The sequence below is a fragment of the Eleutherodactylus coqui genome, chromosome 1 (assembly GCF_035609145.1).
Source record: "Eleutherodactylus coqui strain aEleCoq1 chromosome 1, aEleCoq1.hap1, whole genome shotgun sequence".
Taxonomy (NCBI): Eukaryota; Metazoa; Chordata; class Amphibia; order Anura; family Eleutherodactylidae; genus Eleutherodactylus; species Eleutherodactylus coqui.
The window spans coordinates 492174508-492194084 of NC_089837.1; the positions used below are offsets into that span (position 1 = coordinate 492174508).

The 19577-nt window shown below is 41.3% G+C and overlaps 1 protein-coding gene across 1 annotated transcript in view; it reads right to left on the bottom strand.

The window, feature by feature from the left end:
- Positions 1-19577, bottom strand: part of CNTN5 (contactin 5) — an 802468-nt gene that overhangs the window by 401200 nt on the left and 381691 nt on the right. Inside the window, exon 7 of the mRNA XM_066586592.1 lies at positions 943-1146. Coding sequence (XP_066442689.1) covers positions 943-1146 — 204 coding nt within the window. The remainder of the gene's footprint in view (positions 1-942; positions 1147-19577) is intronic.

The window sequence follows — 19577 nt, forward strand, 5'->3', positions numbered from 1 at the left end:
AGTTCTTCTATGGTCATGTAGATGGAAACATTTTTCGAGTGCTGTGTGCCTGTGAAGACCGGGCTAGGAGACTGACTCTCTTTGCGCACGCCAATTCTACAGTGATGAATTGGAGATGCGTGCACAGAAATAGTCAAGCTGCAGGGACACAGCGCTAGAATGGGGCACCCAGTGAGTATTAAACCTCTCTCTGGACTCTCAATCACTCACCTTTGAACCCCCTTCTGCACCCCATCGGCATCCCCATAATGCGATCGAAGAGTGCTGCTGGGATAGCATGGAAGCCCATAGCCTACTGAAGGCTCTCAATGCTACCACGCATAGATGCCCTTCAGGTACTGCCCATGACAGTGCTATAAAGGCAACATCAAAAATTGCTTTATGCTGCAGTACTAAATTATTGCACTATTTATGCAAGCGATCAAATGATTCGAAGTTCAAGTCCACTATAGAGACTAAAAAAAAGTGTAAAAAAAAGATTTTTCTAAAGAGTTAAAATAAAATTTTCCCTATGAAAAAAACCAAACAATTAGTAAGCCCATATATTTGACATCACCGTGTATGTAAAAGTCCGAAAACATCACAATATCTATCCCATGCCAGATGGAATTTCTGCTCCTAAAAAGTTGAGTAAAAATTTCTCCCCCCCTAAAATTTTTAAAGCTTTTCCATACATTACATAGTTCCAAAGTACAACTTCTTCCCCCCCCCAAAAAAAAAACAAGCCCTCATGAGGCCATGCATGTCAATGGAAAAATTAAAAAGTTACGGTACTTGGTAAATGGGGAAGAAGAAACAAAAATAAGAAAGTGATACATCTCTTGACTTGGATTGCTTAAGTACTACACTATACCCTGTCCTTAAAGGGTTAATGAGATGGAGGGGTCACAAATTTACACTCTATATCTTATGAATTGCATCCTATAGAGACTGAGGACTCACCATCATTGCGCAAGGTTAACGGCGTTGGTGGGCTCATCACTCTCGTGTTGGTGAGGACATTTTTCACGTGACATATGTAGCTGCCCACATCTGATGCCTGTGCTTTGGAGATGTAGAGATTTCCTGTCTCCTGGGAGATGAAGCGCCGACTGTCTTCCGCCACGAAAGAAGGATATTCATTCAGCACCCAACTGTAGGTGATTTCTGGGGGAAAAAAAAAAAAAGTTCATGGTTTGTCAAAAATCTTTTTGTAAGTAAGGCATTATTTATAGTCGAGATGTAGTACATAGAAATGGATCAGGAATAGTTATACCTCTCAGCACAGTGTAACATATACTTAAGTTGGCAGGTAGGATATATGCCTCGGGTGCTGGGTGCCAGGAAGGCGCCAACAAGCCACTCGGCTTTGGCCAGAGCATTTACATACAAGATGTGCTGGAAATTGAATCTTGGCCCCAGGTGAAGAAAAGTTGAGATACAATGCTGTATGTATTTGCAATCCAAGCCTGCCTTGAGCCCCTAGGCCGGCACTAACCACATCATCACGTCACATAATATGAGATGTACGCGTGCTGCGGCTGCATATAACTCTGTGTGACTTCCAAGCGCTTTTTCTGTAACTCCGGCTGAGTTGTATAGAGTGGCAGCTCCATGCAAGATGACTGCATAATGATAGTTTATAATTCTAGACCTGCACTAAGAAATGACTAAAATGTCATATGCCTCAAACGTGGATATGGTATAAATAGTATGTGTAAGTCTATGCAGATATTCTATATAGAATGGGATTATATATATATATATAATTTATTTTCATAGCAGGCACATGCAGTCCATAGAGACTGTGCAGTGTATACCAACAGATTTTCCCCCAAGGCATTGCTCCTTGAGATTACTGTAGCTCTCAGGGATTGAATTTTTAACCAATAATGTACTGCATAAAGACTAAAAAACTTACACAGATTCAATCCGTAGAATAACAAATATTTAATAATGCTTCCAAGACTTCACCCAATGCCAACTTTAGGTTTACGTATTGTTGGCCTAACAAGTTTTGAGGATACTTATGTAGGGGGCGAGATGGTGTTGGAGGTGGAATCTACGACCTAGAGGCAAATGAGCAGCAGCATTAGGAGACGGAGGTCTAGATAATGCCAACGATGGAACTGTAGTGTTGAAGAAATGTACTTTGCAAATTAGTTCAACCAGGAAGAATCGTCTTACTGCATACTAAGTCCAAAGGATGGATACTGGAGCTGCCAAAGAAAGTCATGATGCGTTGACACCTGAGCCAAGTCATGATAAGTCTGCTACAAGACCAGCCTGAGGTGCTTCTGTTCAGTGTTATCTTGTTCAACATTAGTGATGAGCGAGCATACTCGCTAAGGGCAATTGCTTGATCGAGCATTGCCCTTAGCGAGTACCTGCCCGCTCGAGAGAAAAGGTTCGGCTGCCGGCGGCGGGCAGGGAGCTGCGGGGAGGAACGGAGGGGAGATCTCTCTCTCCCTCTCTCCCCCCCGCTTCCCCCTGCTGACTGCCGCAACTAACCTGTCACCCGCTCCGGCAGCCGAACCTTTTCTCTTGAGCGGGCAGGTACTCACTAAGGACAATGCTCGATCGAGTAATTGCCCTTAGCGAGTATGCTCGTTCATCACTATTCAACATGTTGCTGAATTAAAGTTTTCAAGCATTCCCCATGTGGTTCTCCTATTTGACACAGGAAATACAGCAGCTATGCATACGGTACAATCCTGGGTAGCTTCAGTTTAGGCCAGTGACTGCTCCATCCCCCATGGAACAAGGGTATAGATGATTTCTTATGCCCAAACCGGTGAGTACAGCTTATGTGGAAGAAATGCTTGGGACTACTATGTCAGCTTCCTCAGAGGGAGTCTTATCCTTAGTAGGCCAACCCTTAGAACTTGAGGACAATTCTATATCTACACAGATTAGCATGGGCTTCCTCAAGCCCAATAGTCCCTGGTTGCTGATCTTGGCCCTAGTAATAGGCATTCTTATAGAGCAGGGTTTCCCAAACTCCAGTCCTCATGGACCCCCACCGGTCATGTTTTCGGGATTTTCTCAGTTTTGCACAGGTAATTATTGTCAGTGCCTCAGACATGGCCACATGTGTTCTTACTATAGAATATCCTGCAAACATGACCTGTTGGGGTCCGTGAGGACTGGAGTTTGGGAAACACTGTTATAGAGTGAATAAAGTGGACCTGTCACTTCTTCCAACAACTGTAATTCTCTCTAACAGTTTATAGCCGTTGTTCTTCTAATTCTGCTAGTTCTCACATTTATTTTCCAGCCCGTCGTGTCCATTCTCAAGCAATCGGTGTCATTAGTTTTGGTGTCTAATACAGAAACAAGGCCATGTAGTGTCAAGGAGGTGATTACTGGTAGTAATGGGAAGTACACCTGCCACTGGGATCTCATGCCCGTGATTGCATCCTTGACAGTACATAACCTCAATTGCATATCGGCTGCCAAAACTAACAGCATCGATTGCAACTGTGTATTCTTCCCACACAGAAGATGTTATATGATGACCACTTAAAAACGAGCAACCTGTTGGACCCTAAGCAGCACAACTTTACTGAGGGCAGATCAGGTCACACTAATCTCATTAATTTCTTTGACTATGTCACAAAAGTGGTAATGAAGGTAGTAGTGCTGTAGATATCGTCTATTTGGAGTTTAGTAAAGCCTTTGATACAGTCCTAAATAAAGAGCTTATAGATAAGTTATTGGAAATTGGACTTAATGCTTTGATAGTCCAGTGGATTCGCAGTTGGTTAAAATATAGATATCAGAGTGTATTCTGAACAGGGATGAGTTACAAGTGGTGACCACAAGGGTCCGTCCCATGTTCTATTCTTTTTTAACATGTTGGTAAGTGACATAGGAGAAGTTTTAACATCTAAGGTCTTTCTGTTTGCTGATGGCACAAAAGTGTGCAACACAGTTGATGCTCCTGGTTGTGTCTTGAACATGGTGAAGGATTTATCCTAACTGGATACATGGTTAAAACAATGGAAACTGCGGGGAATATGATGGAAGCCTTTATATATGTTACTGGTGGAGAGAACGGAGAGGAGGACATCATTTTGAACCTTTATATATGTAACAGCAGGAAAGAAGAGAGAGGGGAATATGATGGAAGCCTTTATATATGTTACAATGGGAAAGAAGGGAGAGGCGGACATGATATAGTAAAGGTATAAATATAAACACTATAACAAGGGGGCATAATATGAGATTAATTGGGCGTAAAGTCAAAAGCAGCAAAGGTGGCCGGCAACAAAGAAGAAGTTTGACAACTAAATGCTGATTTTCAGCTAAAGGCAAGGAAAGATAACGAAATGGACTGGAATGAGCGTTGCAAACAACTTGAAGCAGAATCCATGAAAGGCCATATGCAAGGCTTATTCTCACAGATCAAGATGGCCCAAAAAGCTTTGTTGACACGCAACAGCACAATCAAAGGCAAAAATGGGAATTAACTGAATGAACAACAGAGTATCAAGGATAGGTCGAGGGAATCATCAGTGGAACTATATGAATACAACGACATACCTGGACCATTGCATGAGGTGGAACCTGTGGACTTAGAGCCATCCATTATGGAGTCAGAAGTGGTTATGGGAATGAAACAACTAGCCAAAAATAAAGCACCAGGCATAGATAACATACCGGCAAGGCTTTTGCTGTCAGTACCAGTGAGAACAATGGCCACAAGGCTGGAAACGATCTGTCTTCGTTCCTCTACCAAAGAAAGGCGACTCCCAGAATTGCTCCAACTACCGAACAATAGCCCTCATTCTGCATGCAAGCAAGATCCTTCTCAAAATTATACAGGAAAACTGAGATTAGCAGTTGAAGCGGCACTCCCTAATGCGCAGGCAGCGTTCCAGCGAGGACACGGCACCTGCAACCATATTGCAAACCTACGATGGACCATGGGAAAATATTGAGAATACCAAAAGAATATCTATATGTGCATCATCAACTACATCAAGGCCTATGACTGTGTCGACCATGACAAGCTATGGCAGGCCCTACAAGAGCTTGATATGTCGGCACATCTAGTCAAGTTAATAAAATCCCTACATACCAATCAAGAAGCTGTTGTGAGAACATAGTATGGGGACACAGATTGGTTTAGGATCGACAATGGTGTTGTCACGTCCACCCAGGACATGCTGGAATCGTAACCCACAGATCTCGCACAAAAACACACAAACTGATTCAAGACAATATTAAAATAAAACATGGGAACTCTTTTCCTATCTAAATAACCTTAGGGACAGGGACTTGCCTACACACAGGCAATTCGCCCTGACAAGGACGTAGCTGACCTTGTACTTTGGTCCTTAGTTAACCCTACGTGGGACAGGGAATAACATAGAAAACACAAAAGAAAAGAAACACAACTCCTCGCAGCGCCGAAGAAAGAACACATGACCGGCAATGAAGCCGGTCATATGTTCATTCTTCCGACGCTGCAGAGAGACGTCTGTCCTGAAGTGCGGCCGTCTTCTTCCTGCAGTAACGTGGGCGCTGATGAGCCCGTGTGACTAAACCCTCAACCGGTTGGTGGCCATGTTTAGACGGAACAACTCTTGCCTACATTAGCCTAATTGAACAACCATTTGGACAACACCATAACACTTAACTCCGGCGCCTCAAGTCACATGGGCAATCTGCGCATATTTTGAATTGTTGTCTTCACACTAAACAGCAAAAAGGCTTCAACCGCTATTCGGTATTCCAAAAATTCTTTTTTTGTAATTTGTAAAAAAGGTATGCAAGTTAAAACTATTTTACATGTACATTTTATTTTGTATTTTCCTATTGTATTACTTCTTGTACTTGATCCAGAAAGTTGAAAGTGACTTCCCACCGGTGACATTTTTTTTTTTTTCTTTTTGGATCTTCTTTTCTGAAAAATTCCTTTCCCTAAATTGTGCTATTTTTCCTCTTTCAACGAGGACATTTCAGCAAGAGGCAGCAAGTCCTATGATGTATTTGAAAAGAAATCCTTCCCCCTTACTGTTCAGCTTTCGAAAATGAAAATTTAAGCATGTGGTGGTGTCAACATATAAAGACTTCTTCATTCAAAGAGGGGAAAGAAAGCAAGACAATAAAATCAGCACGGAGCTCCGCATTGGTATTCTGAAAGGAGAAGATAGAAACTTATTTTGCTGACGAGGACTACTGTTATTTACAAAGTTTTGCTTCCGGAGAGTTTAAAACATTATAGAGAATGTAAAGCTGACATTTTTCTCCATGAAAGAACATTCTTGTTTACAAAATTGTCTCTCCGGAGCCCTCGGTCTGCTTTATGAAGGTCATTTTTAAACCCTTTAAAAATATCGGAGTTATTTCCATTTATATGAAGGTTTTACAGCATTGTGCAAATAAAAACCTTTAAGTGTTTGCCAGTAAACACAATGGAAAAATAAAGGTGCTCGTAAAATTAATCATGAAAAATTTTTGACAAACCTATTACATTCGAAAGCATGATGGGAAATATATATATATTTTTTTATGGTTTGTTAGTAAATGACTGTTCTTTGGCTAATAGGTTTAAATCTTAGCCCCTTAAACATCAGAGGGTCTTGGTTGCAGTTGATTGATAACTTTTTGTGTATGTAGCGCTTTTGAAGTTTATGGCGGCCTTAAATTTTCGATTGATTGGTCTACCCAAATAGTATGCATCATTTTTTTCCAGTAGTATTTTATATATTTTTTTTTAATTTTATTAGGAGTAAATTACAAAATGTAGAACAAAGTTTAAAAAAAAATGTATACACAGTGCTGTGCAGAAGCTTTAAGCAGGTGTAATGAAATGCTGCAATGTAAGAATGCTCTGAAATGGAAGTGGTAATAGTTTTTTTTTGCCAATTAATGAAAAGCAAAGTAAATGAGCAATAAAGAAATCTAAATCAAATCAATATTGGGTGTGACCGTCCTTTGCCTTCAAAACTGCATTAGTTCTTCTAGGTACACTTACAGCAAAGTCAGGGATTTTGTAGGCTTGTAGCCGGGTGTATGAATAACCAATTATAGCAAACAGATTGTAATGATCATTTGCATATGTAGGTTTGAAACACAGTCATTAACTGAATGGTGTAGCTTAAGCAGCTGTGTAAGAGCTTTACAACTGGGTGAGGAATAGCCAACTCTGCTACAAAGGTGAGGTTGTGGAAGACAGTTTAATGTTACAGGTCATATACCATTGCAAGACTGAGCTCAGCAACTAGACACAAGGTAGTTACACTGCATTAACAAGATCTCGCCCAGGCAACATTTTCACAGCAAACTGGGGGTTGAAGATGTACTGTTTAAGCTCTTTTGAAGAAACACAAAGAAGCAGGCAATGTTGAGGACTATAGACACAATGGTTACCAAACCAATTCCAAGAAAAAGCGGCAGCATAAGTGATGCAGAAGTATAAAAATCCTTTATTCCTCCAACATGCGCGACATTTTGACCTATGTGGTCTTTGTAAAGCTTGTGAGACACAGTGGTTGGCCAAGGACTGCAGCTGATAAAAGATATATCATGCTTACTTCCCTTACCTCCCTACTAGAATGAGTTCCTTATTTTCTTTAAATCAGTTTGATATACAGTGAATGGTCACTTTATTAGAAGCACCCATTAGGAATCACGCTGAACTTCCTTTGGCCTTCAGAACTGAAGCAACTCATTGGGGCATCCCTACACAGGTAAGAGAGGACCCAGCTGTGCCAAGAAATTCATCCTCACACCATTACTCCACTTCCACCAGTCTGAACTGTTGACAACTGACAGGAAGGGTTCATCGATGCATGCTGCTTGCATCAAATTCTCACCCTCCCATCAGCATGGTGCAAAAGAAATCTGGATTCAACTGACCAGATGATAGTTTTCTACTGCTACAATTTTTGTGTTTTTTTGCCCACTGGAGTTTCGTCTTTCTACTGTTATAGCCCATCCGTGATAAGCAACATCAAGTTGTGCATTTGGGCACATTGTTTGGAGCACCACTATTGTTTTTTACTGCAATTTTCTTGTCTGTGAGATATCTGTTCGTCACAATGATCTTTGACATCAACATCTGAGCAATGAGTTGTTTCTGTCCACGGGATTCCCTTTGGCTGAATGTTGTTCCTTGATCACACCATTCACAGTATTCTATCCACAAAGATACATGAGAAAGCCCCAGAAGGTTGACAGTGTGATCCTGGATCCAGCCAGGGTTGCCACCTGGCCAGTAACTTACCAGCCTAGCTGATAATCAAGTGGAAGGGCCGGTGCCTCTATTTATTTTTACTAGCCATATTAATGGTCGGTAAAGAGTAAATGTCAGCTCAGAGCACCTCCGGCTGGGCAGGAACCCCACACCATCCAGTATGTCACTCTCTCTCTCCATCCTCCTTTCGGCTTCCACTGCTGTAATCAGAGGCTGTGACCCCTGACCCTCCCTTTCGCCATCTGCAATGTGTACACAATGGAGGTTCAGGATGCAGACACTTCGAAGAGAGGTCAGGGGTCACAGTTTGTGACTACTGCAGCTGTCACATAATGGTAGCTAGAGAGAAAGAGTGACAAACTGGATGGTGTGGGGTTGCTGCCTGGCTGCATGTTCAGGAAAGGAAGGGCACAAAGTAGGACCCTACTACTACTATAGCACTGTTATTATTGAGCACACTACTGGGCACAATGTTACTACTGGGAGAAGTATTACTATTGGGGCCACTGCTGGGGGCATTTTTTTCTATTGGGGCCACTACTGGGGGTATTATTTCCATTGGGACCACTACTGGGGGGCACTATTGCTATTGGTGTCACAACTGACGACAATGTTACTATTGGGACCACTATTGGGGGCACTATTACTTTTGGGGCCACTGAGGGCATCAAAATTACTAGTTGTAACCACTAGAATAACAGAGGTAAAAACATAATGATAAAACATGACCCTAACCACCACCCCTTTAACTTCATCTGTATTTTTCTGTGACAGGTGGCAACCCTAGCCCCTGTCTAGCTCCGATGAGCCAACCCCATTGGAAGTTGCTCAGAGCACTGTATTTTCCCATTTAATGTGGATTCGCAATGAAACTGATCCATGAAAAAGCTTGTCATGAGATTTTATGCTGCACTTCGGGGTCATGGGGATAATTTCCATACAGGGAAACTCCATTTTTGAAAGGGCCGAGGTCTTTAATAAAGTGACCATGCAGGATAGATAGATAGATAGATAGATAGATAGATAGATAGATAGATAGATAGATAGATATTAGATAGATAGGTAGATATGAGATAGATAGATAGATAGATAGATAGATAGATAGATAGATAGATAGATAGATATGAGATATATAGATAGATGATAGATAGGAGATAGATAGATAGGAGATAGATAGATAGATAGATAGATAGATAGATAGATAGATAGATAGATAGATAGATAGATAGATAGATAGATAGATAGATAGATAGATATGAGATATATAGATAGATGATTGATAGATGATAGATAGATAGATAGATAGATAGATAGATAGATATGAGATAGATAGATAGATAGATAGATAGATAGATAGATAGATAGATAGATAGATAGATAGATATGAGATAGATAGATATGAAATAGATAGATAGATATGAGATAGATAGATAGATGATAGATAGATAGATATGAGATAGATATGAGATAGATAGATAGATATGAGATAGATAGATATGAGATAGATAGATAGATAGATAGATATGAGGTATGAGATAGATAGATATGAGATAGATAGATAGATAGATAGATAGATAGATGATAGATAGATAGATAGATAGATAGATAGATATGAGATAGATAGATAGATAGATATGAGATAAATAGATAGATATTTTTCATATAAACTATTATTCAATGCAGTGACATTGCTGTAACACAATATAAATGTCAGCATGAAGTAATCTCCAAAAAATGAATGTTTGGGAGTTTTAATTGCACTTTTATCTGCTCTGCTCTATTCTCATGTGTCCTATCTGATTTTGCAGCACTTGTTGAGTTTTAGTAATGAGCTCTGGCATAATGAAAGTGTGACCCTAAAATAGATACCTGTCTCTGAGGCCACTTGATTCCCAGCAATATTGTAGATTAATTGCTCATGCTCAGAATGTTTTCATTTTCCTCCATTCATATTATTGCCTCTCAGGAAGCGCGGTAATGATTAATCCCATAGCTCTTCACCATTGACTTTAATACTTTAGAATGAAATGTAAAGAATGTTAAATTGGGTTCTACTTATGAAACAATGACGACACCTCCGAAACAAGGAGCAGTTACATTGGTAAGATTGTAGGGTGGAAACGTGTTGGGGCCAAGAAAATTCATAAGGATGTTATGTTATTTAAATGTATAATATGAAATTAAGAATACCTGCAAGTGAGGACAACTGGAGAGACAGTGGAGGTTGCTGTGAGTGGGGACCCCTCCCACCGGGGTCTAAGCTCTCTGGTCAGTTTTTCGGCTAGGGTGAGTTGAGTAGTCAGCTAATGAGGATGCAGATCAGGAGTCTGCTGCTACAGCCTGGCCTCTACGGGACACCAGTACCACCAGCCCTATGAGCGGTTTTGCTTAGGCATCTGGCGAGACCTTCTGAGTGGTGCCTACTAACAGCATCTCCTTTCCTGCACAGCTGGTAGCTGGTTCCTGAATGCCTCCATTCTCCTCCGGATTCAGCTATGTGGTTGAGCACAACTTGCTGAAAAGGAAAGGACTTTAGCTGGGATGTATTTTGAGAGCCCTCTCAAGGTAAAAGGGGGACTTAGTACAATCTGCAGGTATCGCAACGGATACAGACAGTAACGCCTTGATTGGAGACTATAGTGAGACTTTATATACATGGCCATAAACGTATTAAAGTTTATTCTGGAAGTCCAATTTAGCATGGAAGCTCTTTTACTTACGATCAACCACCTGTTATGGACTCACTTATTATTGTACCATTACTAAAAGTTTCAAATATCCGAGATGAGCCATGATTCTCCATACACGGCACAACTTACAGCTCTAATGCATTGACGCCCATGGTGGCAAGGAACATACACAACTATCACCTTGGCTATCCCCTTCAGGAAGCCATTAAAATTTTGATTACAGGTCACTTCTGCAACTTTGCCAAAATCTGTAAACCTAATTGTGATTTATTTTACAGCATGCAGTAAAGTGTTGGAGACAAAGTGTCTCCCAACAGATTCTGTATGGAGATAAGCAAAACATTTTCTGTTAACTAAACACAAAACTTTTGATTTAAATCTGTTAGGCCGCCTGCAGATGGGAGGAAATTCTGCGGCGGGATTTCCCGCGAAATTTTCGCCCCTGGAAGCTGCCATAGGATTGTGTTAACAAATGCAATCCTAGGCAGGTGGCCGCGATTTGGCCGCACGAAATCTCGCGCGGCAAACAAATTGCGTCATTCTCTATTTCTGTGCAGAGCATGAAAGAGCCAGGGCCGCAGGAGCAGGTGAGTGACACGCTGCTCTCAGCAGGGGCTGCGAGAAGGCCTTACTCCACAATAAATCTCAGTTTATTATGATTGATCATATATGATTATAGGTTTCAACACTTTAAGAGTGGTCTTAAATAGTGGGTCCCAGCCCCAGGTAGAGCATGTGTTGTACCTCTACTTGTTGGACAGCACCAGTACTTACAACTAGAAACAATGGCAAGTACATGTGCTGAAACAAATTAAAGATTAGATGCCCAAGTTGCAGATACGCGATGGCACAGGAGCTGACAGATGGAGGTGGAAGCAGTATGATGAGCTCTATTAGTGGCCATTGTCACTACAGGGGAATGTTTTCCTCTGTAACTTAGGCTTCTATGAATGCTGCTCCTATGGATACCCCAGCTAAAGTGGAAAAGTATGAAATAAAAAAAAAAAATGGGAATGACCCCCAGAGGTCTTATATGACATCATGGGGGACATAGATGTTCAAGAAAATAATTACAAAAATAGGTAAAATAAAAAGTAAAGAATAAAATTAAAATAAATACATAAAAAAGAAAATGACTGACGCCGATTATAACCAAAACTGTCGCCATATCCACCCTGTAATCACAAACTATGCTAATTATATGTAAAAACATCCCAAACATTAGCATAAATATGCTAATTAAAAAACAACTGTAAATTCAGAAAATAAATTAATACATTTTTAGGTTTTTTTTACCCCTAATAAGAGTAAAAGCCAGGGAAAAAAAGTCAGAGAAAAAAAGATACGGCAATAAAAGAGGCAACAAAAATAATTTTGGTAGCTGAAAAAAAATAGGGCAGTAAAACCACCACATGGGTAAAAACCCTAAAAAGGATCTGGTCCTTCAGGACCAAAACACCCTGGTTCCTAAATGGTTAAAGAATTCTAAAAATCCCACCCTTCGTCCATCCATAATGATTAGAGATAAGCGAGCACGCTCGGTTAAGGCAGTTACTCGAGCGAGCATCGCTCTTCTCAAGTAACTGCATACTTGTCCGAGAAAATTCAGGGGGGGGGGCAGCGGGTGGAAGCGGGTGGGAGAGTGAGAGAGATCTCTCTCTCTCCCTCTCCCCCCCCGCCCCGTGCTGCCCCCAGCAACCCCGTGTTAACCCGAGCCACCCCCCCCCCCCAAATTTTCTCGGACGAGTATGCAGTTACTCAAGAAGAACGATGCTTGCTTGGGTAACTGCCTCAACCGACCGTGCTCACTCGTCTCTAATAATGATATTTAATCCCTTCTTGGGTTGGCTGTCTTTAGACAGGCCTTAATGTCCTAGAAGGGGAAATACATAGTCAATGCTTATAGCCAACATCAGATGTTTTTGATTGGTGGGGTCCAAGCATTCAGATTGGAAAATAGGCTAAACAGTATGTCAGAGTGCTGCACCCCCTCATATCTGTTCAACTTCAATTGGCTTTCCAGGAAAGGTAGGCTTTGATATGTATAAGGGTGGTTTCACACTTGCTCTCGGGGTTCCTACTACGTTCGGGGAGCAGGAAAGTCAAATCCCTGTGGCCGAATAGCTCCGGCTCAGTATGGAACCCAACAGCACTGAATGAACCCCATTGACTATAATGGAGTTAGTTTGCTTTCCCCTTGCGCTGCATGCAACACTATTTTTTCCAATATTTTGAACCGGATCTGCGATGGAACCTCCGGACAGAAATTCAAACGCAGATGTGAAAACGGCCTAAGTTATAGATTTTCCCATTAGTCCATATAGCTGTCTACTTGTCTTTTCCAGAAAATTGTGACTAATCTCCAGTAGAGGCAAATTCCCACATAGCTCCTATGGGGCCCATTGGCTGAGGTCCGAGGGGAAAGCAGCCCTATTGTACAAAAATTTTTTATTGCGCAGTTTCGAAAAGTCAATATTAGCCATAAAACCTCTATAGTATATTGGCTTGGTGAAGTTTTCTTTAAATTTTATATTATTCCATTGCTTCCAAGTTGAAATATAGTATATGATTTAAAAAGGGAGAAGAAATTTCCATGAATAGGAAAGTTTGCCAAAAAAATGAAGAATCTCTTCCTATGGATCTCTTCTTCTTTTCTGTATGCAGAGTTCCAATCAGGAGATAAAATATATTTCTTTGAGCTGTCAGAGATTTCATGGACTCTGTAACAATATGTCCTGTCCCAAGAGTAGTATGAATAAAATATATGTATTCAAATGTGTTCCCAGTTTCGGAAATATACTAGAGCAGATTTTCATTCAGCCGTGGATCTGAAATTTATGATCATGTTTATTCTATTTAAAGTATATCCCGTAATATGTAAATTTACTATACTGAACCTAAAGAGGAAAACAATCGCAGATCTCTATAGAATTCCTAGTTCAAGATAAAATAATGACTCCAGTAGCACAAAGAAAGAAGGAAATAAAAAACTTAATTAAATAGCTAAGGAATAAAAACTAAAACTGTCAACCAGTTGACACTCCTTGCATGTGGTTGCACAGCTAATAGTTAATTAACACTCAAACCCTAATATATCATTTTTTATGTCTGGGCCTACTAAATTCATTTTGCACATTTTTTCACACATTTTATAGCAAATGTTGTTTTCTTTTACAAAACATATAAAAAAATATATATATATTTTTGGACATAAAATAAGTGAAAACCAAATCATAAAGCGCCGTTATTGCTTTGAAGATAGTATTTCTCGTATTTTGTAATTAAACTTAAGAAATATATAAAGTACAGAATTATTTACTTTGTGTCCCAGAGGACCAAGTATCCCCACCTCCTTTTTATAATTATGTATAAGACAACTGGCTACAGAAGAGGACTCTCCCCATTAATTTGTCTTCAATAATAGAAAAGTAGCACTAAACCCGCCCCTTAGTGAAGCACCACCCCTGAGGATCTGATCAATAGTTAAGAAGTGGGCCCCCCGCTTAACCCCAATTTTGTCTGTGCAAGAAAATCCTTGGTTTACTTTAAAGGGACACTAACTTTTCAGGCAACTTCAGCTAATCTACTAACGTATGTCAGTCTCATCATTTCTGTTAGATACTTGTATTAACCCCTTAATGACAAGGCCATTTTTTCCCCCATTTTTATTTTTTTCCTCCCCCCTTTTAAAAAACAGTAACTTCTTTATTTATCCTTCAACATAGCTGTATGAGGGCTTGTTTTTTGAGGGACGATGTGTATTTTTCAATGGTACTATTTAAGGCCTTAGTCAGACGGGCGTTTTTTCGCGCGATTTGCGCATCGCATGTCGCATGCGCAAATCGCGTGACCGGAGGCGAAAAATCGCGGGAAAAATCTGCACCTAGCCGCGTTAATCGTCGCAGCAAAACGCCCGTCTGACCGGAGAAAAATCGCCGTGCGCATCAAAATGCGCATGGAACTTAGACTGGCCGGCGAAAAAAATGATTTTGGTGCGCACATAAAACACCGAACGCAGATAGGCGCGATCTGCGAATCGTCGTGCCCTATAATTTATCGCATATCCGCATAAAAAGCGGACATGTGACCGATACCATAGCGAACCATTGGTTCTATATATGCGCGAATCGCATGCGCGTGCGCAAATCGCGCGAAAAAACGCCCGTCTGACTAAGGCCTAATGGACCATATAATGAAATGAAAAACTTTTCAAAACTTCTAAGTGGAGTAAAATGAAAAAAATGAACTTCCAAAATTTTTCGGTGCGTCTTGTTTCTATGATGCATAAACCGCAACAAAAATAACATGATAACTTTATTCTATGGGTCAGAACAACTACTACGATACCAAACTTATATAGGTTTTTTTTGCCACACTACTTTTATTTTTTTTTAAAGACTTTTTTTAAAAATTATTTCTGCCGCCATCTGCCTCGTGCAACAACTTGTTCAATTTTCCGCTGACATAGTAGAGAGCTCATTTTTTGCAGACATTCTGTAGTTTGTGTTGTGCCATTTTGGAATATGTGCGACTTTTTGATCGCTTTTTATTGCATTTTTTCTTGGAGATGGGGTGATCAAAAAAGCGTATTTCTAGCGTTCTTTATTTATTTTTCTGACGATGTTTATCTTGCGGGGTAAATAATGCGTTTGGGTGGGCTCACACGCACGCACAAAAACACGATTGTATTTACAACAATGCATTCCACATGGTGTGTTCACATATTCGTACTTTGCAGGTCTGTGCCTGCAAAGATAGGACATGCGTGCACCATTGGGAATGCACGCATTGTTTTCAATAGAGCCGCGGCTGCTGGTGGCTCCATTGAAAACAATGCTTTGCCGGCCCCCTGCATTCTTTTTCAGGGAATGGCTTTACATGTAAGCCCTTCCCTGAAAAAGAAACATTTTAGTGCCCAAAAAAAATAAGTTAGCTCTCCGCTGCTGCCATGACCCCTGGGTGCATTAAGAACACATCTGGAGCATGCTGCTGATAGCTCAGTTCTACAGAGCCGGGGACAGCGGCAGAGGTCGCGGCCGAACCCCTGCAGGTGAGTATAGATTTTTTTTCACACTATATTAAAAGGCTTTTCAGGGAAGGGCTTATGAAGCCCTTCCCTGAAAAGCCATTGATGGCAGCCGGGGCTAAGCAACGACTTCTGCCGCTGCCCCTGTCTCTATAATTCTCAGCTAACAGCATGTGGGGATATAAAATCCCCACCTGCTGGCAGCTCTGATTGTGATTGGCTGACGCACTTTAGCCAATCACAATCAGAGCTACCAGCAGGCGGGGATTTTAAATCCCCAGCTGCTGATAGCTCAGAACTACAGAGCCGGGCACAGCGCCAGAAGTCGCGGCTGAGCCCCGGCAGCTGAAGGGAGGTGTATATTGATTTTTTTTAAATACACTTTTTATAATGGCTTTTCAGGGAAGGGCTTGTGAAGCCCTTCCCTGTAAAGCCATTGATGGGGATGCCGGCAGCAGGATTCTCTACCGCAGCTGTCATGTGTGACAGCTGCGGTTGAGAATTAAAGAATTGAGAATGTGGCAGATGTAGCAGCAGGGAATTCTTTTAACTAGCGGCAGCGGCTGAGAGGTAAGTCTTTTTTTTTGCAGTAAAATGTTTCTTTTTCAGGGAAGGGCTTATATGTAAAGCCCTTCCCTGAAAAAGAATGCAGGGAACCGGCAGAGCATTGTTTTCAATGGAGCCGCTGGCAGCAGTCGCAGCTTTATTGACAACAAGTACGGAGCTGTGTTCACGCGTGTTTTTGCTCGTACCTAGGTGCGCACCTATGTACGCAACTAAGTACGCACCAAAACACGCTCTTGTGAACCCACACTTACTTTAAAAGATCGGGATTTTATGGATGCAATGATTCTAAATATGTATTTTTGTTTAAGAATTTAGATTCTTTTATTATAAAAATGGCAAAAAGGTTTTGTTTTAAACTTTTATTACTTTTTTTTTCGACAATTAGTAAAACTTAATTGTTCTTATTTCTACTTTTTTTAGTTCCCAGAGAGGACAGCAACTAGTAATGCTTTGATCGCTGCAGTATGATGTAATGCCACTGGGATGGCTTGATAGGCAGTCTGCCAAGACAGACCTGGGGCCTTTCAGAAGGCCTCCGGTTGGCCTTATCACCCGCGCGGCTCCCTGCGATCTCCATGCAGGAGGCCGTACGGGTCGCCCCAACATTATTTGGAGGATTTAAATGTTGCTGTCAGAATTGAATTGAATTGAATTGTTAATAGCTCCGTTCAGATGCACGGCTGAGCGGAGGTGTTGCCGCTGGATATCAGCTGTAATAAACAGCTGCCGCCCATGCTGTATGAAGGAAGGTCGTCCCGCGATCTCCCTTCATACATACACTGACCCCGCAGGATGGAACTGTACGTCCTATAGCGGGAAGGGGTAAAATATTTTGTGGCTTTACCACTGTAAATCACATTTGAAGTGGCTGCCACTAGGGGTCTCCCTTTCAACTCCTCTGTAATCCACTGTGTGTCATTTGGTAGAGAGCTTCTTGAAAAAAAGACACAGGAACATTTGTCTGGCAATCCAGAGAGGAGCTATCTTCAAGTGGGTGGCTCCCCTGTTCTCCGATGATGCAGACTGACAGATCTGCAGACACTATAATAATGATCTCCATAATCTCTGCCTTTCCTACTTTTACAGTATCTATGTGTGAGGCATTATAGTCGGTTTACTATCTATTTACCCAGAATGTCTATGAATGCCTGAATTAGCCTAGGAGAGCAGAGGGGCAGGTATTTAGATATTGCCCCCTGCTGATTAGACTACAGACTGTGCAGTATAGCATGGGAAGTCCAGACAAGGAAGTCAGGACAGTGAACTACTGGCAGATTGCTAAGCTAATGTTTCCTTAAAGTGGATTGAAAACAGCAGGACATCAGAGCAATAGGAAAGAACACCTGAAAATCAGAACTTTCAGGCATGAAACAGTGAGCAAACAGCAGAAAATTAGTGGGTAAGGAGAACATGGTGTATTTTAGAAAACTTGCTCAAAATGCTTGAAGCATACATCCTGCATTGTCTGGCAAGAAAAAAAAAATTTAAGCGATCAGAAGGAGACCTGAGGATAGGTCATCAATAGAGATGAGCGAACATACTCGGTAAGGCCGATTTCGCAATCGAGCACCGCAATTTTCGAGTTCTTCACTACTCGGGTGAAAAGTACTCGGGGGCGCTGTGGGTGAGCGGGGGGTTGCAGAGGGGAGTGGGGGGGGAGAGGGAGAGAGAGAGAGCTCCCACCTGTTCCGCGCTGCTACCCCCGGCTCCACCACGCCATGCCCTGCCCCACAGCGCCCCCGAGTACTTTTCACCCGAGTAGGGAAGTACTCGAAAATCGCGGTGCTCGATTGCGAAATCAGCCTTACCGAGTACGTTCGCTCATCTCTAGTCATCAATAGTTAAGAAGCGCACATTCCCTTTAACCCTAGTTGTTCTCTGCAGATTTTCTCCACAACTGTTTCAGTAAAATGCAAAAAAGAAAAGCATAAAGACTGGCAAATACAGGGGCAAGTATCCTGAGCTTAGTTTATTCATTGATTTCTAGGTTTAGTCCTGTTTCCATATACCTTGCAAGGACATTATGTGTAATAGGAGAAAAGGATTCAACAATTGGAAGAGCCAATTATAGAATTATGATAATAAAGATATTATACCACCTTCCTTTGTTTTACCAATTAGCCTCTTGGAGAACCTGTCCACATTTGTACACCTCTTAAACCCCTATACCATTTAAAAGGCGATAAAATGGGCATTTACATAGTTACTTTGCTAACCATCCAGTGCCAAACCTACCTGTAAATCAAAGACTTTTGCTTTACTGCACTCATGCAAATTATGGGTGACCGGGCAAATTGTCATACCGGGCATCCATCGTGGGGTGGCTGGACTGTCTCTGGAAGCCGGTGCGCCTCCCCATTCACCGCCCCATCTGTGTGCTAGTGGCATGGGATGTTCTTGCATCATTGTAGCCACAGTCCTCTCTGAGGTGCTACAAACTGCCGCCTGAGGTGACAGGCTCAGGTTGCCACATGGTAGGGCACCCCTACCATCATGTCAATAAAAAGTATCATGAAACATGTAGGTGTTTCCATTATTTTGAGAAACTTCTGTATAAACTATTGGGAGAGTCAACTATGGAGAAAGACTTGGGTGTAATTTTCGAGAAACTATAGCATTTAATGGCAGTTTACTGCATCAAAGCCAACAAGATATTGAAATATATTATGAAAACCATGGCTATAAAGAAGAAAGTATGTACCCCTTTATAAAACACTTCTATGGCCGTATCTTGAGTAGGCAGTCCAGTTTTGGGCAACGGTCCATAATCAAGATACAGGAGAGCTGGAGAGAGTTCAAAGAAGGCCAACCACATTAATATGCCGTATGGAACATCTTGGTTATCAAAAGTAAATTTAGTTTGATTCATAACATAAAATTTTACATCCACCAAGAAAAAAAAAGATAATTAATTGTCAAATATGTTTTCTTTTTGCTCATAGTGAGGGGTTTCATGGTAATTGATGTGCCCTGCTATGAAGGGATAAGACTTCCTTACCGTTTACTGTTGTTATAATGATAAAGAAATAATTTGTATTCCACTGAAGCTCAGCCGATTGAATATTTTGTTTGTGCTGAAATCTGGCATATATAATGTATGCAAAATTAT